At 51.2% G+C, this 23,276-nt stretch overlaps 1 protein-coding gene across 5 annotated transcripts in view; it reads left to right on the forward strand.

Moving 5' to 3' along the window:
* DLG3 (discs large MAGUK scaffold protein 3) overlaps positions 1–23,276 on the forward strand; it is a 178,517-nt gene that overhangs the window by 64,594 nt on the left and 90,647 nt on the right. For all 5 annotated transcript variants that reach the window (XM_084640164.1, XM_084640165.1, XM_084640163.1 and 2 more), the window contains one exon: positions 13,162–13,215. In XM_084640164.1, the coding sequence (XP_084496290.1) occupies positions 13,162–13,215 (54 nt within the window). The remainder of the gene's footprint in view (positions 1–13,161; positions 13,216–23,276) is intronic.

Here is a 23,276-nt window from a genome sequence, read left to right on the forward strand (position 1 = left end):
ATCCAAAAGTGTAGTAAAATAGACCCTTGACTCTGAAAGTGGGTTTTTTTGTAAAATATACGGCGTGTGTGATAATATATGGACATGTGTTTAGCCACACCTCAGGGAAGCAGTGATTTGCAGGGAGTCAGTGTGTTTGAGTGGATAAGGCATTGGACTAGGAGGAAGGAAACCTGGATTCTATTCCAAGTTCTGCAGTGACCTGGTAGGTGGTCTTGTGCAAGTCACATCATTTCCTTGTGTCTCAGCTTCCCCATCTGTACTACAGGGGTCATACCTTCACTGTACAGTGATCTGAGAGCCATAGGTGGAAAGTGCTGTGTAAAATCAAATGATTGTTATGTATAAACCCACGGTTAAGAAAAATAGATGGGAAGTTGGTGCTATGGTTATAAATACAGACCAGTAATTTAAGGGGTAAAAAAACCTTAATACAACAGTTAACAAACCCAAGCATCTCAATCTGAAATGTAAAGTTAAAACATCAAAAAGTTTACTTGACACCTACTATCTCGAGGAGTGTGTGAGGGTGAAAAATGCCAAGGCTGCCTCAAGTGAGGATTAAACAGGGCTATTCAGATGCTATCAGCATAAAGTTCCCCTTTTTGTTACTTCTTTGTTTTACCCTTCTGTGAACAATCATTTGGATTTGAGGTTCTGTTACCAAGGAGGTGGTTTGCTTTTACAGCACCCAAGAAATGCTTCTTAATGTTCAGTAACTATTCAATACACAACACAAAGCAAAACAGAAAAAAAAAAAAATATTTGAAACTCCAAAGATCAGGCAAATCGTCCTTTAAACAACCTCCCATATTCCCTTTCTTTCTGTATCTGTCTGTTTTTAAGGGAGAAACACTCTCACACAAGGGTTCAGGTAGCACTAAATGTTCTTGTTATGGGAAAAGAGTCAATTTTAGGGGGTAACTGTCAGGACACGAGATCTGGGAGTACATAGTACCTATAAAAATTGGGTTTAGAGGCTTGAATATGGAGCAACGCGCCTAACTTTCATGTTCAAACCTAATTGCCTTAATTGTTTTTAAATGAAAACTTATAGGCTTCAGAAGCTGATTGCTTTTGCCTGGGAAAGCTTCCTGTCTGCCCTATTCTGCTGGGTAAGAGTCTCTTCTGGTCCCTAAAAGCCCCCAGAGTGAACATGGAAAAGCATGGAGTTCTGTGTCACTGCTAGTGAATGTTAAACCCTGCATATCTCAGCATCCCAGCCAAGAATCCTTGCAACTGGGGATGTTTTAAGCCCTGTATGTTTCACTGTTTTGCACACACCTGGGGATGTTTAAAACTAGGTCCACAATGATTTATGCAGCAGAGCGTATGCAGCCTAAGTGCAAAGGTGTCTCCGGCTTACGGTTCAGATTCAGAGTGGCTGACCATAGTGCAGAGTTTGCTAGGTTGTGAGATCTCAGACTCCTGGCATGAAAGCTGTCCATTAGGAAAGCTGGGGCGGTTGGATGTGTCTGTTGTTGTGTGTATTGCGGCAAGACCTAGGAGCCCCATGGTGACAGGCACTGTACAGACACAGACCAAAAAGCAGTCCTTGCTCCAGTGAGTTTGGTGTCCATGTCCAGTGTCACGGGGAAGGTATCAAGGGACGGTGAAGAGGGAGACAGTCTCCGGTTGAGTAAGGGTATGTCTAGCGGTGTGGGCTCTGGCATGGGCTAGGCCTGTAAGTAAGTTTCCAGGCAGGCTGGGCAGCGCAGGTTGATGTCTGCACCACTGTGTCTTCCCCGTGAGGTTTCATGGCACTAGCTGGATTGCAGCTGGCATAGGAATATGTGTGCTAGCTTTTAGTCAGATCACCGACTGCCATGTAGGCACACCCTAAGCGGGTGGGTGGCTGTGCTCCCAGTCCAGCAACAGCGCTCCGCCTGTGGTCACCTACAGAGAGCAGCTGGAGTGCTGCTCAGCAGCAAGCGGGGTTTGCAAAGACCAGACCCTGTGTTGGAACTTCATGGCCTATCTCTTCTCCTCCCTTCCATGGCTTCTCCTACAATTTCCAGCCTCGCCATGGGTATAGGGCTTGGCTGCTGGCTCCTCTTTCGACTCACTGGGGTTGGGGTGGGTTGTGTGTGGTTTTGCAGTCAAGCTGGTGGCATTTCTTTACCACTGCAGGCGTCACCCCTTTATCTTCGGGAAGTGTTTTAAATGGCCTCGGCCTGGGATCACTTTTTGTCAAACCCAAGGGGGGGAAAAACAAAACAAATGGAGTTTTGGTTGAGCCCAGTCATGAGATGGGGCTTCCCACACTTTGCTGCAGGACTGTCCTACAGCCTTATTGCCCACTCACTGCTTGGAAAATGTCCCAATGTTCAGCTTAGATTTTCCTTTGCTCAGTTTCATGCCATTCCTCCTAGTTCAGCTCCGTGGGCTCCCTAAACTCTCCCTCTCTCTCTTTGGAGTTTGCACACCTCAGACAAATGCAGACAGTTGCTCTGTCCTCTCCAGCTGTCCTATAAAGAGACAATGCAGGTAATAAAAGGCAGCTCCAGAGAGCTGCCAGAAATGGCCTGGTCCCAACCAGAGTGGAGAGTGGAAAGAGCAGAAAGTGTGCCGAAGCAAGAGTGCAGTGCAGACTTACAAGAAGCCCGGTGAATGGCAAGAATGTGAGCTGGGACTGTAGGGAGCCTATCTCAGCATGAAAGAGGAACTATACATCATCTCTTCATGGAAGACTTATAAAAGCAGCTTTTCTAGGTCACCAGCCAGACAAATGCTTAGAAATGGTATATAAATCTGCATTCTCCCAAAGGTTAGACTGACAGATGTGAGCACTGGGCAGTCTAAAGGCATATGATAGGAGTTCCTTTCTACCCCACTGGAGAAATACAGATTTCTCCTTTTCTTCTGCAATCTCCCGGGATTAGAAAGAGGAAGGAAATCTGCTCTGTCACATTGGACATGGCGGGTGAGAATCCTGCCAGACCTTTGACAGTAAGGCACGGTGACCAGCCTTTGGAGTGCTCCATAAAGGCTGAGCCAGGACAGCTTGGAATCCCTTCAAACAGAGCCCCGTGCAGGAGGAAGAGACCAGAATATCTTCTGATATGTAGAGTGACATTCAGAGACCCAGAGAGAACATCAATGCAAACTGAATTAGAACACTGAGCATTATACCATCATGGGCTTCATTATACACAGGCATCCTGTAGCACCGTCCGCATTCAAACTCCAGGCCTCTGCTCTGAAGGTAGCAGCATCACCCCCTATCTAATGCACTTCCCCTAGAAAGGGGACTAATGGATCCAGACAAGCCCTCCCAGTGGTGCCAAGTCTTAGATCAGATCCAGGTAAATGTATCTCTAGTGTAAAGAGAAGCGGGACCTGAGTTAGCTCTGCCCCAAAAGTTCAGATATACTCCCAAAATAACTGCGCACACATCTACACTCCAAAGGAAGGAGCTGGAAGGATTGTTCTGCCTTCTGATCTGCAAGTTGCACCTTCCTGGCTCTCACTCAGCTCACCATGGAGGAATGTCTTCATCTCAGGCATGATAAGAGTGAATGCTTCTTGGCATCCTACAGAACTTGTTCATAGCACAGCAAGCAGATTGGGTGGTGGGAAAAGAATTCTCCATGAAAAGCTTCAGCAGAGGCTGGAGAGAAACAGATGAGAACTCAGTCCAGACTAGGGTGAATCCTGCTAATGGTAAGCCAGCTTGCTATGCTGTTTTCCAGAGACTCCTGGGAAATTAATGAATTTAAATCATGAGACACTTCCCCACCTATGGCAGGACACTGTGCTTCTGTGGAGGTGACCTGCCAACAGAACAGGGTTTCCATGAATCTGCTTTCTGTGCACCCCTGTGGCACTGCACGCCAGTGCAGTTGCCTGTCCATTTCCCAGTCAGTGTCTGACAATCTAGGGCCTTTCAAGCTGGCAGTTTTTAAAAAATTTGTACATTTGTGTAGAAGCTTGTCCTGTGGCAGTGGGCGCCAGAGGGATTGCTTGTGGCCCATTCCTCACTGTGGATGGGATTGTCACTGAGCCTTTCTCTCCCCACTCTGAGATTCCAGGCATCATCCTTTGAAAGGACACACAGCTTCATCGGCTATTTGAAAAACCATTTACTTGTCTGTTACTAGTAACCCTGAGAAGATTACAAAGTAAAGACATTGAAAAGTCTGATTGGCCTTGCCCTCTGTGTGTGGTTCATTCAAACGGAGGGAGATGCAGAAACTACCAAAACGACTCGCCTATTTTCATTTAACTTCTTGTTTCTCATGCACTAGCCCAAAGCTACAGATGTGGCCCTCGGTCAGTGTGTGCGTATGTCACTCTGTGCCTGAGCGACAGGGCATGCGAGTCTGTTAAAGAGCCTGTCTGAGAGACTGCAGCCATCAAACCACACTGGAAGGGAAAGGTCATTGGGTTATTTTTAAAAATAACCCAGATTCCCATTTTCTTGTCACTGGAGCACTTCTATGGGCCTAGGGCTTTGGAAAAGCCTGTTTTTACATATCCTGAATGTTGGCTCAGGAACTGACCACAACAGCACAGGAGCAGAGGAGGAGGAGTAGTGTAAACTTCCAAAGAGTGTGACTTGTACTAGGCCTTTGTGCCAAAGGGAGCAGCCACCTCCTTGCAATATAACTGAAATGGACAAACTCCTGCCCCTTATTATACCTGGCCAGCCGGCATGATCTTGGGCTGCATTTTGGAAGGCAAACAGGTCTCTGTGTACTCAGTCCCCTGCCCTCCTTGGGTCTGGCTGCCACGAGCTCCTAACCAGCTGTGCTGTTGTACCTCACAACTTGTTGGTGTGAAGAGAGCAACAGCAGCGTTTGACAGACATTTTGAGAAGGATGAAGAACTAAAGAAGCGTTGCGTCTCACAAGGGTCCAGAATCGGCATGGAGGGGCTTGCCTCCATGGGGACGAATGGCGATCAGCTTGCCAATGTAGGAATGAGTGGTGAGGACTCCAAAGGAAATGCATGGTAAAAACCAGCCAAGGAAAAAGCTGGAAAAGACATGGGATTATCCTGGAAACTCTTCTGTGTGTAGCCCCCCTAGTGCTGACTGGGGCCAATAGGCACAACCACAATGTCAATAAACGTGATAATTTCTATCCTGTAAGGTCAGGTTCCTGACTTCACACCTAATAATAAAGGGCAGCCTGGCAGGTCTGTATGGCCTGGGGTAGGTTACTGTGAGGATTAGTTGAGAGCTATTAGAAGGAGGAACACAAATTTTCCCACCTGTTCCACTCAAACCTGCAGTCTCCCCTGCCGGCAGAAGTTCTTGCTTTAGTTCATCCCAGCAGCAACTGGGCCCTAACCAGCATCCCAGGGAGATCGGTAGGGCGCCAGACCCGTCCAGAGCGTTGGGCAGTCACTGGCTGCTTCCTCCATTGTTACGTGAGGGCTGGGTCTGGTGCTAGCTCCCGTCAGTGCCAGTGTTGGGCGCTCTGGACTGCAGATGCCTCGGCACAGTGTGGAGATCTTTCCCACCCTGCACCACAGGCTGCCGGGGCTGCTGGCAGCCTACTCCTGCTGGAGCTCCGGTGCCAGGGAAGTCTGGCCTTCCCTCTGCATCCCTACTGCCCGAAGCTTGTTCCTGCCTTGGCTCCTTCTCGCCTTGACTGCTGTAATTTCCGGCCTCCCCGTGCTCCCCGCCAGGCCTCGTTTTCCTCACCTTCACTCCGGCCACATCCACACCCCCCTGAATCCTTCCTTGAATGTGATCTGCATGGGTTTCATCCCACCGCCCAGACCCTGCACAACTCCACCCTGTCGGTATCCCTGCTCATTTCCTTTGCTCTGTCCAAGCCCCTCTGCTAGCCTCTCCCTCTGCCGCCTTCGCCCACATTGGCTTTGTGCCGGCTTTCCTTTAGCTTGGGACAGACTCTTCTCACGTCAGGCGACCTCTCCCTTCCTCCTTACCTCCCATTTCCCATGAAGCCCCACAGTGAGCCCTGTGAGACTCCTGCAGCACCTCAAACTCAGACTGGCAATGGACACAGGCTCTTGGCCTGATATTCAAGGGTGCTGAGCACCTTCAGCGCCCGTGGATGTCAGTGGGATTTGTGGGTGTTCAGCCATGTGTCTACACTGCTTGGTTTGCGCCTGCCCAAGATGGTGAGCTTTGTAGGGCCAGGGCTGCCACTTCCATTTGTACCGCCCCAAGCATGATGGCAGGGCTCAGTAAACAATAATAATGTGATTGGGTGTTTTCGATGGAAGAGTTCTGACAGCCCCATTGAATGTGATCTAAGTGCACTGCTCTCTTTCCCTCTCCTCTCTTCATGGGACCATGCCATTCACCCTAAGGCCGAAATTACTTAAAACTCCACACAGACAAGGAAAAAGTCAATTCACCAGCATCTTCTTGCTGCCTAGCAAACAATGACATTCCTGCCCCTCCTGCTGCTTCTTGAGGGCCCAGTGTCTGTGAAGGCGGAAGACAATCAGTTCATCTATAAACCCTCTCTTGGACTTGTCAGACTTTCCGAAAAACATGGGCAAGATACAAACGTAGGGATCCCTGCAAGTGCAAAGTCACTAGTGACTCCTATCTAAACACCTCTCCCATAATACTCCACTTCCTGGAGTCGCTCCCAACAGGAGACAAACAGGGATTTCCTGGTCTGAATTCCTTTTGCCAGGATGTGGCTTTGTTTTAAGCAGCCACTTACGTTACTGTTCTCCTGGATCCCATGTGGGAAATTGCGCTCCCAGCAGTATTTTCAAATATAAAAAGCAATCGCGTGGAATGACTGGGACGGATGCTCATTGCATGGAGAGCAGAAACGCAGTGAGCAGGCTAGACAATGTGTAGCAAGGCTCAGGGAGGCCATGATTTGTGGGATTAGTAATGGAGCAAAGGGACTGTGATGGGGCATCCCAGGGGACATTGGCTGGTATTAAAAGCTTCTGTGACTTTACCACCGATAGCACCTGTCCTGCAGAAGGATCACAAAGCACCAGATGTGGTGGTAATCGCCATACAATACTTCAGGGTGCCATGTGATAAATTGCATTTACCTTTAACCTGTTCCTCTGCACTCTGCCACCAGTCCATCTCCGAGATGGCCTCTAGCATTTCAAACCTCTGAGCAATTTCAAACAGCCACCATTGTTTTTTAACCACCAGCTATAAAAGTGTTTTCTTTTTACTGAGAAATTTGGAATTTTCTCCCAAAATTGTACTGGTCTGGGACCACGGGCATGCAATATTCAGACCTAGCCCAGTGTTGGGTTTAAGATATGCTACCTCACAACTTATCAGGGTCCGATATGAGCACTCCATAGTGCCAGAAAGGGGAGCTTTGAGGTGGGGACACAGCTCTTGCTTCTAAGCCTCCTAGTTCCCAAGACGTTGCACCTTAAGTGTGACACTGCTTTATGTGTGGGTGGAGTTCAGCAGGAGCATTTGAAAGCGGTTGTGTTTGCCTGATCTAAAGGAGAATTAGCCCTCATCAAAGTCTATCCTTTTGTAGCCTGTAGTTATGGCAGCAGGAGAGATGAGAATGCATCAGTGAATTAATCAAATTAACCATCTCCTGCTTCATTCTGCCATCAGAATCTTTCTGGGTAAGACCGGAACCCCCAGCTTGTTGATTCCTTGCACTGTAGGTGGGGGAACTGGGAGAGTTAAAAATTCAGAAATTCAAACAGGTCAGACATGAAAAAATCAAAATTGGCAAGCTGGATCACACTCGTGGTCCTCTACCAGTGGCTGGGACCAGAGGTTTCAGAGATAGGTACCAGAAACCCAGCAGTAAGTAGTAATGGGATAATCTGTCACCAGGGCAAGCTTTATAGATTAATAGGTTTTAACACCGGAAAGGTCTAGTAGGATCATCTAGCCTGACCTCCTGCATAACACAGGCCAGAGAAACTCATCCAATAATTTTTGCATCGAGCTCTTAAATTTGAATTTTCTCCTACTCTCCACTACTTAGAGGCTTTCTGATGACCTAAAGTAGAAGGGTTTATATCCCTTCCAGAACTCTTTTTTTTTTTTTTTTTTTTATCCATACAAACGTGCAACATTTTTGGAATTCTGCTGAACTCTTGGCCTCAGTGCTACCTTGTGGCAATGAGTTCCATATGATTGATTGTGCACTGTGTAGAAAATATTTCCTTGTCTTTGCCACTTTTCAAATGTCATTGAGTGTCCTCTTGTTCTGTTATAGAGCCACAGAAATGTAGGGATGGAAGGGACCTCAAGAAGCCATCTAGTCCAACCCCCTGCGTCGAAGCAGGATTAAGTATACCTAGACCATCCCTGACAAGTTCTTGCCTACCCATTTCTTAAAAATTCCAGCAACGGGGATTCCACAACCTGCCTAGATAACTTAACTATTCTTAAAGTTAGAAAGTTTTTCCTAATGCAAACCTAAATCTCCCTTGCTGCAAACTCAGCTGATTACTTCTTGTCCTACCCGCAGTGGACATGGAGACCAGTTGATCGCTGCCCTCCTTGTAAAAACCCTTAACATATTTGAAGACTCCTATCATCATGTCCTGCCCCGCAGTCTTCTCTTCTCTTTAGAATATACATGTTGAATTATTTCAACTTTTCCTCACAGGTCAGGGCTGCTAAACATTTTATCATTTTTGTGGCTCTTTTGTGGACTCACTCCAGCTTGTCCCCTTCTTTCTTAACCTACGTTGCCCAAAACTGGCCAGAGTACTCCAGCTGCGGCCTCGCTGGTGCTGCGTAGAGTGGAACAATTACCTCCCATCTTTTACATATGAGACTTCTGTTAATACATCCCATAATTTCATTTGCCTTTTCTGCAACAGAATAACATTGTTGACTCGTTTTCACTTTGATCTGCTGTAAACCCCCCAGATACTTTTCTGCAGTACGGCTCTAACAGCCAGCCTGGAGGGATGGACAACCTAGTGCTTAGCGTGCATGGCTCCCAACTCCCTACTTGGTTGTGGGGCTTGTTTCTAAGGCTGGTGGGGAGGTAGGGAGACCCGGGGCCTCCCTCTCCACTGGGTCCTCGCCCTGGTTCCTAAGTTTGTTAGCCCTCTCAGCAGGGAGTCTAAATTCGCTGCCCTGGACTACTTCCTACCAGTCTGTTTGGTTTGGGGCATAGCCCCTCTAGTCCTCTTAGTTGGATGGCCTGTTCCTGTAGGCTGCTTCCCATGGGTCTGGAGTGGCACCTCATCATGGTCCCAGGCTCAGTCAGTGGTGAGGCCAAGTTCCACAATGTCACTGGGCTTCACCCTCTCAGTTGCACTCAGAGCTGGAGGCTCCTAGGTCTCCTCCAGAGTTTTCCTACAGCTGGGGGGACAGGGCTTCCTCCTTGGTGGCTGCCTGGGGGGGCAGGTTAGTGATCCTTCCCCTCACTTAGAGAGGTGGCTAGATCCATCCCCTGTGCCAGTCAGCCCTGAACTGAGCCCAGCTCTCTCCTTTTCTTGCCCTCCCGGCCTGGCATTAGCTGCAGATATATCAGGGCTAGCTGGGGGCTGCCTAGCCAGTTATTCCCCATTTGATACCTGTGTATTTGATTTTTCCTTTCTAAATACAGTACTTTGCACTTGCCTGTCCCTTATGAGAAAGGGAGACTATAGATCAGCGGTTCTCAACCTGCGGCCCATGGGCCACATGCAGCCCAATTAGTAGCCCAGCTGTGTGCTAACAGCCGCCGGGCCACGTGGTGGGGTCCGGGTTCCTGGCTGCCTGGTGCAGCAGGGGTCCGGGGCTGCTGCCCAGCTCCCTTCCCCCCCCCCCCCAGCAGAAGTCTGGGGTCTGGAGGTGCCACCCAGCCCTGCATGGTTTGGGGCTGCCAGCTGCCCTATGGGGTCTGGGATCGGGGTTGCCAGCCGGACCTGTGTGGTCTGGGGCTGTTGCCCAGCCTCCCACAGTCCAGGGTCAGGGTCACTGGCTGGTCCCACATGGTGGGGGTCCAGGGTTGGGCCTGCCACCTGGCCCACAGTGATAAATCAGTTGAAAACCACTTCCATAGATGATATGAAAATGGGCTCCCAATCATCCTTCTCTAGGCCATTCATTATTTTGAATACTTTTATTAATTATGGTGGAAGATAACATCTGTTCTTACTGAACCTGCTTGGAAGTGGAGAGGAAGGAGGCGCATCCTTGAGAGCACTGTTTGTGGGGAGTGAGGAGGAGGAGGTTACCTAGGAGCTGTGTTGGAAGAGACAGAGGGAGGGGAATCTGGTACAGTAGCTTTGTTCTTCTGTGCTTGAGGTGAGTGTCAGGAAGGGAGGGGGCCTAGGTGGGGCACAAATGTGTGGAGGAACTTTCTAAACTCCATACTTCTGTACAATATCTGTCTTGTGTTTGGAGGGTGAGTGATCTTGTGAGATGTTCCCCTTCACTGCCTTGCAATCCTCATCAAGCCCGCTTCTTTCTGATGGTGGAGGGCTGAATGCAGCTCTCTTGGGAACACATCGGCGCTGCTTCTGGCTAGAACATAGGAACTGCCTCACCAAATGAGACCATCTAGCCAGATGCTTCAAAGGACAAAATCCTGTGGTTGATAGTTATGGCCGGCAATGGCCATTCAAGTGATGCATCATTTCAGGGGTAGGGGAGCATGCTGTCTCCACATCAGCCCTCACTGTGGAGAGAAACAGTGAGTTGAGGAGCCAACCTTTGATCCCCCATGTGATAGAGCATGGTCCGTCTCTATATAATTGAGCTCAGCTATGGGAAGGATTTCAATGTCATCAGCCAATTAATGGGCATAATGGTTTTGGCCCAGGTGAAGCCGTGCTCATTGTTTATTAGGTGTTCCTGTGTATTCCCAGAGCTGCAGTGGCCAGGATACGCTTGGTGCCTCCTGCCGCTCTCCGTTCTTGCATGTCTCTAGACCAGTTTGCGGGGAGGAAGAGCCCAGAGCAGTAGCAGGTTCTGCCTGGGTGGGAAGGGCAGGAGGAGAATTCCTTTTCACAGGCTGGGCGTCAGCCAGGTGCTGCTGCTGTCCTTCGGGAGGGTCTCCTGCTGGACAGCTCTCTGGCAGGGCTGAACATAAAATCAGCGCCGGGGCAGCAGGTCCCATGAGTGGACCTACAGCGGAGACCTCAGTAGCTGTGTCGTGTGATTTGTCCCGTTTTCACTCTCTGTCACCTGCGCTCATTCCAGACTCCAAGGCCAAGCAAAGGCTGGAAGATGGTGATTCCCTGATACACACGGCAGAGAAAAGGGATGAAAAGCTCATGCCTGATGTGTCTCGAGGGGATGGAAAGCGCCTGATGGAACGTTTGAATCTCTCCGTACAGATCTCACTCTCTAACCACCCAAGCCGTTGCGACTTTATCACGTGCTCTTCCCCACCTCTCCAGTGCTCATCTCCCGGCTCTCTCTTACCTTCTGCCATTGGGTGATGTCTGTATTCCCCTCCCATCCTTGGGGGCTGGACCAGTCCCTTCCCGGCCCCCATTCTCATTCTGAATGTCATTGCCGTCCCAGCCTGACTTTGTGTCAGGAAATGTGCTTCCCTACCTGCCCATGCTCCAGGTCATTGATACACAGACACTCCTGCACCTGTGGCTACCTCTCATCATCACCCTCCCTCTCACCTGGCCTCAGGAGCTCTCGGGACTGCTCCGCCTCCTTTCTCCAGCACACGTATAGAATATCCTCCGTCAAACACCGTGCCAGACGCAGAGGAGACCCAGCGAGGGGAGCTGCAGCGATTGGAGAAGCTTTCTCTAGGGAAGAGAGGATCCCTAAAGCCTGGAAAGGCACCAAGTATCAGCCACAAGGTCACAGATCAGCGACACTAACCGGGAACAGCCCAGACTGTGGGGAGGGGGGAACCAGCTGGGTCTGAGGGGAGGAGAGACATTCCTGGGCTGTCTGGGGGAGAGGCCGCGTGGTGCTTTGGGAGGATAGCTGTCGAGTGCCGGGGCTGGGGGTGGTTTGGGGGATGTAAACCTGGTGCCCTGGAGGAGTTATGGGCTGCTCAAGTGGTTTGAGGAAATGGAAACTCCTCTCCATTGTCTCCAAATCTTTAAATGCCATGGCCCATCCTAGGGCCCTCGAAGGTGTTCATCTTCCAGGTGCTGGGACAGAGTGGTCAGCTGATTATTGGTAGTTCAGCTGCTGGTCGGCTGCTCAAAGGAAGCTGAAAACCCAGGGAGGCAGTGTCAGGACTGGGACATGGACAGGCTGGCCCAGGGATCGGAGCAGGAGTGGTCAGGCCTAATGGTCAGAGCCAGAGGCCAAGGCAGGGGTCAGAGCCAGAATCCGAATCCAAGGCTCAAACAAGTGTCAGGTGCAGTGCAGTGGCTGGTCAGAAAGTCTCTCCGTTGCTCACACAACTTCCTGTGCCTCCTTCTGACTAACGTGGAAGTGGAGAGTAGCCGCAGATATATGTTGTATATAACGTGGTATGGTGGGGCCAGTCAGGATCCTTGTGGCTGGGGCCTCTGGGAGGGCCAGAGTTCTGCTAGCCCCTCACTTCCAGTAGTTGTGGGTGAGCTGCCCAGTGATGCCTGGGCGTGAGGGCTGCACGGGAACCTGTGGGTCCGGATTAGAGGCCCACACGCCCTTAACAGGCAGGACTGCAATTTGTGAAATGAATGTTGCTGCTAGAGTTTCTGCAGTTGCCGCCCCCCGAGCATGTTGGCCAGGCTGTGTGCTCCTGCGCGCTATGCATGCATTACTGAGTTAATTCTCACAGCCCCCTCCCGCCCCATGCTCTGATGAGGGGAAGGTCACAGGCTGCATCTGCTGTAGAATGGGGACTGGAACTTGGCTGTTCCCAGCTCCTACCCCAAGCTTAGTCCACTGGTGCCTAGCCACATCAGCCAAAAGTACGTTTCTCCCTCTCCCCAGCTGCCAGGCTCCCACTAGTTGGGGATTCAGGAACAGCCTGTTCTGGAGTTGGGCTAGAGGTTAGGGGTGGGGCCTGTTTCCTTCCCTTCCCGTGCCACGGCACCTGGGCTCCCCAAGGGCAGGAACGCTACTGGGCTGGATGCGGCACCTGGAAAGCCTGTGAGAATCTTGCCAGGCCCCCTCCAGTCAGACCGGGCCCAAACAGAGACATAAGGTGGTGGAGGGAGAGTGCCAGAGAACACTGCCTTATTTTCATGTCTTGATCTTCTGTTAAGTACCATGTGGTTGTGTGGGCAAATCTTGGAGAGGGTGGCTGGGAGCACTGGGACCCATAGTTCAGCTGTGTGATACTCTGGGTTTTGTCTCCGTCTCTCTAACAGGCTAACCCTGCTCCCATTATCGTGAACACGGACTCCTTGGAACCAGGGATCTCTGTAAGTCTCCTGCTTGGATTTTCATTTTTTTTTCTGTAGAATTAACATGTTGACGCTACCTGTCTGGGCCCTGGGGATACCACTCCCTGGTATCCCCCACGCACCTGGGCCCAGGGGATACCACTTCATCCTGCCATGGCTATTATCGTGGGGGGAAGCTGGCCTCTGTAGAGCTGCTCCTCTGTGCACTCCTCACACCAGCTGTTCCCAGCTCCTTTGCTGAGGGAAGGTCACTTTAGTGCTGCTTCTGTCCATCCACCCCATTGTGGCCTTTCTCGGTATCACTAGGGGAGCTATTACCTGAAAGCAAAGCTCGGATCAGAGTGATTGGCCAATGCACCAGCCTGCAGGAGGAAATCAAGGAAGTCCTCTCCGTGGAGACTGTGCAGCAGGTGTTAGCAGCAGGAAGGCAGGGCCAGGAAGAGAGTCTGGGGGTGGTGGAAGAGTGGGGAATGAGCTCCTGAGGGCAGATTCTGGGGAAGGGAATATACTTGGTGGTGGGGAACCAGAAAGGTGAATCTTACTGGACAGGGGGTTTAACCTGGTGACCCATGAGACCACTTCCTCACTGACCCACTTCAGCCCTGCCCCCGCCGTTCAGCGGAAGGGTTTTGCCAGAACACTTAGCAATGTCCCTGCACAGGGCAGAGAGATGACTACGGGGCTCCTGCAGTGCTGGCTGCATAGACCTGGGGCAGTCAAACTTCACCCTGCGGAGAGACGCATTGACAGTGTGCCAGGCGTCTGCCACCTGCACCTAGTTGTCTTAGGAGGCCGCAAATGGCAGCCACCCTCCTCTTTAACACAGGGGGCAGCTCTGCAGATGCCTTGTGCTGGGCTTTGCTTGGTCCCCTAAATCAGGACAGAGTATTGCACACTGGGCCAGTAGTCCACAGGCAGCACCTCTGTAGTAAAGCATTTTAGATCTGACACAAACGCCAGTTCCGCACGCAGCCCAGTGCATGCCAGCACCATGCTGGGGGGTGGGTCAGGGCTGAGTCGGAGAGAGGGAAACTGCGTTACTTGATGCATCCACTTACCTTTGTCTTAAATCTCAGCCCAGGGCTACCTCCAACACCATCTCTCCCGCCTGGCATCTGGCGGGGACTTGGGTGAGTCTCCTCTCTCTCCTTGCTGGCTGCATGGCTAGCTCCCGTGTCTGACCCTGCTTAGCTGCCAAGATCTGGCAGGGTCAGCTACGGGTGGTGCCTAGGCCTTGCTCTTAGCCCCAGCTGGCACCAGTATGCGTTGATGCAGAGTCCTGATGTAGGGGCATCACCTAACGCGTGTCTGCAGTCTGGGACGCTGCTGGCTGAGGTGACAGGTTCCCTACAACCCACTCTGAGCAGAGAGCAGGGTTTAAATCAGACCATGTGCTGCTGATCGAGAGCAGCTCTGCAGACCCAGAATCCGAGCCAGTCCCTTCCCTGCTGAGCTCACTGTCTGAATGGCTGGCTTTGTGCCCCCTTTCTAGTCTTCCTGATCATATCCTACCTCAAGGTGAGCCAGGCTCCTCCCAGCACCGCAGAAAGAGCCTGTCTTGCCTGGTTGGGACCTGGGGCCATCTGGGTCCCGTTTGCTGATGCCATTTTACCAGTAAGTCTGAAAGAGGAAACTTTCCTAGAAGGGAACAGGACCCCTGGGGCAGGCGGGGGCGGGGGCAGAACGGGCTTTGCCCTGAACAGGCCGTCTGGGATTAAAAGCCCGGTTTGTCTCCTCTGCCTGTCGCCTGGAACTCACCAGGGTGGCAGGTGAGACGCTCCCTCTTGCCACTTCGTGTTCTCTCTTTCCACTTTAGCCACCATCATCTTGTTCTTCCTCCCACACCAGCCCCAGCCCCAGCCCCTGGCTCAGCTGTGCCTGGCCCCGTGCAGATGGGCAATGAAGGCAGAGGGTGCAGGCAGTTCTCCCTCCCTCCATGGCCCTGCATACAACTTTGCACGCAGGGATCACAGGGACCTGTGAGACTAACATCGCAACCAATACTGGGCTCCTCCAGGGGCCCTTAGCCCCCCCAACTCCACAGAGACCCTCAGGGCTGGCTCCACCCTCCCTGTGGCTGAGCCCCAGTTCTCCTAAAACACAAGCTGGGCCTTAGAGGCTCAAGATAGCCCCTCACTTTTTTTCTTCCTTTACTTGTTTCCTTCTACCCCCTCTTTCTCCATCTTGGTAGCTTACTGTCTCTGTCCTCCTCCCCCATTCCCAGCTCCTTGGCTGGGAGCCCTGTTTTTCCTGTCTGTGATTTGAGGTCTGTCCCTACTGCCCTGTTCTGGTGGGTTTGATTAGATTATTAGAGCACACTAATCACTATGGAGACAGCTGGCCAATTATCCCAGTCATCTCCTGAGGCTGATCCTGGGGGTCTGATTCAGGCACCCATAACTATGTCCAGAGAACCAGCTGCACTCAGGGCTACAGACACCAAAACCAAGGGCCACAAGTGGCTGTGGCTGGGGAGTTATTCTGTGGATTCTACTGTCTGTCTGTAAATCTAGGAGAGGCCCTGGGTTTAGAGACCTAGTGCATTTTGTCTTCTCGCCTTCGACTGGCAGCATTTTGGGGCAGGGATCTCTGTGCATCCACCACAGAATTTAATCCAACAACACCCAGCACTCCAGCTACAATTCCCGAGTAAGTTAAATTCTGTTCTGTGTAAGGGTTTATCCCATGCTTATCACTGTACAATCTGAGCACCTAAATGAAAGAATCCCTCAGAGGATAATCCCCATCGTGGGCCAGTTCTGTAAGCAAATAAATACCTACCTGTGAATCCGAATCCACTTTCTGTACATTCTCCATCCATGGCTTCCAGATGTCCTCACAGGCATTTCCCACCCTCCAGCCTGGCCGTAGTCCTTTCAGAGAGAGCCACTGGGGACAAACGCCACACAGACAGCAATGTCCTTCCACTGTAACCCAAGTCCCCTTTAGAAGAACTGTCTCCAAACAGAAGTATCCTTCAACGTGTACTGTAGCCAGTGTGAGTAGCTGACTCTCCTGTCTGTGCTAAGACACCCTGTAGGGTTAGAACTCCCCTTCCAGGGGGTTGATTTTTTTTTTATTTTTTATTTTTTTTTGTGCATTAGCATAATAGATTTTGCACATAGCGGGGGCTTTTACCCAACACAGAGTGTGGGTTATAAAAAGCATATCTACCTTGTAGACAGTGCTGAGTGTGTCAGAGGTGCCCCCAGGGACTGAGCGAGGAAACCTCCCTTTGCTTTCAGATGATGCAATACCTTTGATGGCCATTCCAAGAGATCAGCATGGAAAGCAACTCCAAAGCGTTGCGATTTTCTTCTGGTGGTTGCCAGCCCCAGACTAAGGCCCATGGAGCGCTTGTCTGGCGCCCTGCAGAGAGCTGGTGGGTCACATGCTGCTAGCTGCTGCTCCTTGTTTACACTAAAAGACAGCTACAAATGCCTGAAATACTTTCCCAGTGGTACGATTCCATGTAACCAACTGCCGTGTAGTAGCCGCAAGGACGCGACTGGAGAGTGACTGGAGCAGAGGTGGCTACAAGACCATCTCTTTCTTAAGGTCTGGTCTATACTAGCAAACGCTGGAGAACTCCTAACTCTGAAGATGGTCACCCAGGAGCAGACATAGCAGACCACTGTATGCCACGTGGGCACTGCTGACTTTGTCACGGCCTCTTTGAACTTGTGTTGTGAGCCTGGCTAGCCAGACACATTAGTACCAGTGGGTAATACCCTCACGTTTTGCCTACTGAGAGTCTACTGGCAAACCTTGCTGCAGGTCACTACAGCCATCATGGTGTCTAGCCCTAGTTACCACACTCCTACAGCCATTCCATGCTCACCTTCATGTCACAATCACAAACTCGTAATAGTCAGCCAAGGGTCTGTCTACACAGCAAAGGAAAACCCGGGGCTGGTCCATGCCAGCCACCTTGGCCTGCGGGGCTGTTTCATTGCTGTGTAGACGTCCAGGCTCAGGCGACCCTGCGAGGTGGGAGGCTCCCGGAGCTCAGGCTTGAGCCCAAGCCCAGAAGTCTACACAGCACTGAAACAGCCCGAGCCCGCATCAGCTGGTGCAGGCTTGCTGCGGGTTTTTCTTTGCTGTGTAGCCGAACCCCAGGAGTACACCCAGCAGCTCAGCCTCTGTGACTTGTCTCAAACTTATAACAAGAGGAGTAGGACTGCGATTCAAACACTCTCCTGTTGTCCCAGCTAGGGAAGAGCAAACACACTGGCCCGTAATGAATGCCCTGTGACACTCTACGCTGAATGAGCACAGCGGGCCCTTGCTGGAGCAGTGAAAGAGGGCTAGCATGTATTATTTATCTGCGCTGTGTACAGTGCCAACCCTGGTGTGCAAAACATGCAGCATAAAAATGGACATGACTGAAAATGAGTCACTAGGGTTTGGTAACACAGCAGGAAGTCTAGTGTCAAAGAACAGGTGAAGAGACCAGACAACCTGTTGTCTATGGGACCCCCTGCCATCTGCAGGCTAACACCATAAGGGTCCCCTTGCTAGCTCCCAATATGCCCCCTCCTCAACTCTGGGGTTACTGTAAATAATCTTGTCCCAGGGATTCCCCCCTCCTGGTCTCAGTTCAGAGAAGGATCACTTGGGGTGCCTAAAGGCCCTTTTCTGAATCCTTCAATCTTTGTACCCCTCTGTTTAAGATGGCAAATTCTGGATGGCCCAGGCCACAAACCTACCTCTTCCACAATAGACGGATTGGGGATAAGGCATCCTTCAGCATCCAGGCATGTGTATGCAGTGTGCTGGTTCTTGATTCTCCCCTCCCAGGTCAAATGCATGTTTTCAAGGTCACAGGAATTTATAAAACAATAGAATATTATTTTAAAAACCAAACCAAACAAGCAAAAACCCTGCACCTGGAAAATCGTATCCCTTCTCAGCAGCATTATAAGGAAGGGCAGATCTCGAGGGCATGGCATGGCTGTTCATGGCTGCCCTAGAGATTGGTTTAAGAACCCCCAGTGTGGTACAAGGAATGAAGGGAGACAGCAGCTCACATTCTGTTTGGAAACAGGGTTAGAGGCAAGCTGTTTCTGATCACGGGTTAGACTCTGTACATGGCATCATTGCCAGAAAGCCACTCCCTGTGCTTTGTGTAAAAATGCTGCAAAGTTGCCCTATGTGATACTAAAAGGACCGGTATTTATAGCATGTTAATTTCCTCAGTGAGTGCTTTCCTGTGCTGGCATTCACCACATCTCCAGTTACGGAGACATGCAGGTGTCTGGTTAGTGGCCATTCTAAATATCCTAGTTTTGGCCTCAAAACAGAAAAATTCAGCCTGGCCACACGCTTCACTGGATTCAGACTTCCAGACTTGGGCCTGCTCTGCTACGAAAATAACTGTGTCACTCCAGGGTGTGAAAAATCCACCCCCGTGGCCATGCCGTTAAAACCGACCTAACTCCCGGTGTGGACAGCGCGAGATTGACAGGAGAATTCTCCCATCAATCCAACTACCCCCTCTCGAGGAGGTAGATGACCTACGCCGACAGGAGAACCCCTGCTGTCCGCATAGGTAGTATCTTCTCTGGTGCTCTGCAGCCGCTCGGCTGCGTCCCTGCAGCGTTTTAGAGGTAGCCAAGCCCCCAGTAGAAAGCATCGTTACCTGACTACTCTGAAATTAGGCTGATCTTTTCAATCTAGATAATTGCCCACATCAAAAAATGACTACACAATTTGGGATAAGAATTTACAGTTTCGCTCCCTTGCTCAGAAGAGACCAAGGCCGGGAAGAGCAGCAAAGTGCTGCCGATCAGGATCTGAGGTTGAAATGGGCTGGCTTATTGTCGCTTGGGGAGCTGGTACTTGTCTTTTTTTAAGAGGCTGCATCTGCTCCTAAATCTGAACATCTGTTTTACAAAACTGAGCCTCCAGCTCTGGTAGCTGCGGAGAAAACCTTGCAGTTGTGAGTCACGTGTAACTGACTAAGTGTGCACTCCTGCCAGAGTGTGCAGACAGCCTGCAATGGCTCTAGAAGGACTGTGCTGTCCCGTTTATCTCACTGTGATTATAATTTAAATGTCACCATCGTTAGCTATGTCACTGCTGATCAAAACATGCAAGAGAGGGAGGAGCGTATTCTGAAAAATTACACACTCTCGCGTGAGCTCCTCAGAGAGGCAGGGCTTCATTTGTGGGAGGACCTTGGGCAAGTACCACTACCTTTTCCCCTCCACCTTGACTGCTGCGCAGGGTGGACCACGGGGAACAGTTGACTAAGCCTTACAACATGCTTGTTTCATAAGTAAATATCGCTATCTGCATTTTCATAGATTCCAAGGCCAGAAGGGACACTGCGATCACCCAGTCTGACCTCCTCTATAGCACAAGCCATGGAGCTGCCCCAAACGAATTCCTAGAGCAAAGCTTTTAGAAAAACATCTGACCTTGGTTTACGACTTGTCAGGAACGGCGAATCCCCATCTTACATATGGGGAAGCTGAAGCACAGTGAGCTATGCCTGCACTTGTACAGCAAGTCAGTGGCAGAACCAATAACCCAGGAGGCCTGTCTCCTGGGAAACTGTACTGCGGAAAGAAACTGAGGAGTGAAAATAAACAGCATATCAGACATAAGATCGCAATTCAGCATGCCAGCAAATGTTTGGTTTGAATATGCAGATACATTACATCATGGGACAGGAGATGGAGTAGTCCCTCCCTGCATGCCTGTTGTGTGATTGCACCTGGAGAGTGGTGTCTGAAAGATACTAACAGACTGAAATGAGCTCAGACCAGACTTTTATCTGTATAACGACGTCTCCCAGTGGTGTGAAAAATCCGCCCCCGGGCGCGACGTAGTTACACCCCCCGTGTGGACAGCACTGTGCTGCGGGGAGAGCTGTTTCCCTCCAGAGCTTCCGCCTCTCGGGGCGACGGGGGATTAACCACACCGCTCCCGTCGTCCCTGAAGTCTGCCAGTGTCACCGCCATGTCAGCACCCTACGTGAAGACAAGGCCACAGAGGAGAGCAACAGCTGCTTAGAGGGAGGGATTGATTTAGGGAGCGACGTTAATGAGGGGATGGCTATTAGTGAGGACGGGCAAGGATGGCGTGCATAGCCTCTGTTTGCCAGAAGCTGGGAATGGGCGACGGGATGGATCCCTTGATGATGACCTGTTCTGTTCACTCCCTCTGGGGCACCTGGCATTGGCCACTGTCAGCAGACAGGATACTGGGCTGGATGGACCTTTGGTCTGACCCAGTCTGGCGGTTCTTATGGAATCGCCATGCTATGGGGCCTATAGGTATGTTTAGGCGGCAGCTCGGAGAGAGCCCCCCAGCTTGGGTAGACAGACTTGCACTAGCTCTATGCAAGCTAGCATGCTAAAAACACTAGTGTGGACATTGTGGCACCCAAGTCCAAGCCCGCCTGACCTCTGGGTCTAAGCTTGGGTGGCGAGCCTGAGCCACTGCCAGTGGCCAGACACACTCTCAGCTGCAGTGTAGACATTCCCCTCTGGGGAATGCAGGTTTCCCCCTGTAGCGCGCATTTGGGGCAGGTGAGGGTGAGAAGGGAGTGGCAGGGGCATTCTTGCACCGCAGTGCTTGTGTGTTGTAATCACTGCTCGGGGGGTGGAACCAGCAACCGCTGACCAGAGGAATGGCATCCCCACTGCCCTCCACCCTCGGGGGTTGCATTAGCGAAAAGTGAAGCTGGATGCAAGTTAAGCTGAATAAGGGAGACTTTTTATTAAACCCTGTGTACTGCTCTGTGCGTGTGGCTGCCTTGCTTCCAGCCTAGCTCCTCACACACATGCTTTCCTGATGGCCCCTCCATAACAGCCCTCCAGGGAACATGGCCCTCTGACTCCAGTTCCACTGATCACGGTACAGGGCTAACAATATTGCTGACCCCAGGACGGAATCTGGCCCTCAATCAGCATCATGTAGACAACAGAGTCAGCGGCATGCTAACCAAGGAGGGAAAGGAATACTGTGATGTGGTGCTAGGGGATATAGAACTGAGCAAATAATTTGTTCTGGGTGAAATCCACCCCTGTTCAGAGGGCCAGTCAGAGGCAAACTTAAGGTGTTGGAATGTCTTATAGTGTGGAGGGACGGGTTTCACCCCCTCTGAATAGCTGGATATTCAGTATTCAGACTTTGGAATATGTGCTTTGTTGGTTTGTTAAATTACATGGTATCTCTTCTGTTCCCCAGCTGGCTGCCTAATGCAACTAACCAACATACTCTTGCATGAAGTTTGGATATTGCAATCAAATCTGAAATTTGAAATTCATTTTTGGTGACTATCCACATCTCCAGGCATGATGGGGATGTTCCCAGTGTGTGTTGGGCCAGAATTGGGGTGTGTGACACTCAAGCATTACAAGATGGGGGAAGGGGAATGCAAAAGAGCCCTTGACTCATCTACGTTGAAATTTATATTTGAAGTAAAAGAAAACGTTGGCACAGTTTGCTCATTTCTAACAAGGAGCAGGAATGGGATGGAACTGAGACCAGGAGCTATTGGGCTGAAAGTCAGGGTCCGTGTGAAATGTCTGAGGCCCAGGGAAGGGAAGAGAGCCCTGCAGCTTGGGATGTTTAATATTAGAGTGAACAAAGCACCCGGAAAATAAGAGGGAAGGTCTTGGTCTCCTTCCATTCCCAGGCGAGGCACCGCCTAGTTCCCTGTAACCATCAGGGGACGAGTGGTTTCGGTTCCATATAGGCCTCCCTTGCTCCCAGCTCTGCCAGTGGCCCAGGGAAGAGAGTGTGTTCTTTACTGGGCTGTATACCGACACTGATGACTGCCCCCTTCTTTACATAATGGGCCGCCTCACCTCTAATTTGATCACCTCCCCTGCATTTTACCAGGATACCACAGTATCATGCTTCGTTTGTTCTTTGTTATTGCCCTGGTCACACCTTCCTAGGCTTTGACAAAATGAGATCCACGGTAGAAGAGTATCTGCGCTCCCAGCCCCTCTGCCAGGCATCAGGCGTGAGCCAGCGGTCTCTAAGGGTCTGCCTTCACCATGGCGCCTGTCCCTATGGTAGCTCTATATTGCGATAACCGCTCCCCCCACCACCCTGAGTTTCAGAGCCTGGGTCAGCTGACCCAGGCTAGTGGGCCTTGGGCCTTGGGCTGTCAAATTTCAGTGCAGTTCTTTGAGCTCGGGCTGGAGCCTGAGCTCTGAGACCCTCCCCCCTTCACAGGGTCTCCAAGGCTGGGCCTCAGTCCGAGCCCAGACTCCGCACTGCAATTTTATAGCCCCGCAGCGTGAGCCCAAGTCAGCTGATCCGGGCCAGCCGCAGCCGGGCCACGGGTCTTTTATTGCGATGTAGACGCACCTTAGCGCCTAGCACTGGGGGTATGCGTGTGTGTTCTTGCCACCTGCTGCGCCCACTCAGTGCTCATCGTGTCACTCAGGAAGAGCACAGCCTCAGCTGGGCGGCGGAGGCTCGGACGGGTTTATTGTCGGCGAAGTCCGGTCCTAGTGCCCAGCTCAATGGTTACGGGTACGCTAACGCACGGACGCCCCTTACGACGGACTGGCTCCCGTCAGCAGCGGGACTTTCTGCTGCCCTCTTGGCCAGACAAAGGTGCTCCTCCTGTGGCTTCTCTCTTCTACACAGATACAAACAATTTACGTACCGCGCTCCTGTCGTGGTTAGTTACCAACCTACACCTGGTACCTGTGGGTTCGAACAAAACATCTCTGTCCATGAATCTGTCCTCCCGTCCTTGTCTTGCCCGGGGTCGGTGTGTCCCTGTACAATCCCCAGGAAAGTGTTTACATGGATACCTAGTACTTAGGGGTGTCTGTGTCTCAGTGACGCTCGCTGTGCCTCTGCCCAGTTCGTGTGCCAGACAGCAAACTTGTGAGCAAGTGTCTGCTTTAGGACAGGGCCTGCCATTTGCTCAGAGCCTGGCTTCTTGCTGACTTTGGTTCAGGTCTGATACCAGGCCCAGTGCTCCAGGCTCTCTCTGATCACTGATGGGCTGTGTGCCCTGTCGCGGTGGCCAAGGCCTAGCCGTGTGAGTCTGTCGCATAGCAAGTATGCCCTGCTTATTCTTAGACTCACAGACTTTCAGG

Source organism: Lepidochelys olivacea (assembly GCF_965140295.1).
Source record: "Lepidochelys olivacea isolate rLepOli2 genome assembly, chromosome: 9".
NCBI classification, from domain to species: Eukaryota; Metazoa; Chordata; order Testudines; family Cheloniidae; genus Lepidochelys; species Lepidochelys olivacea.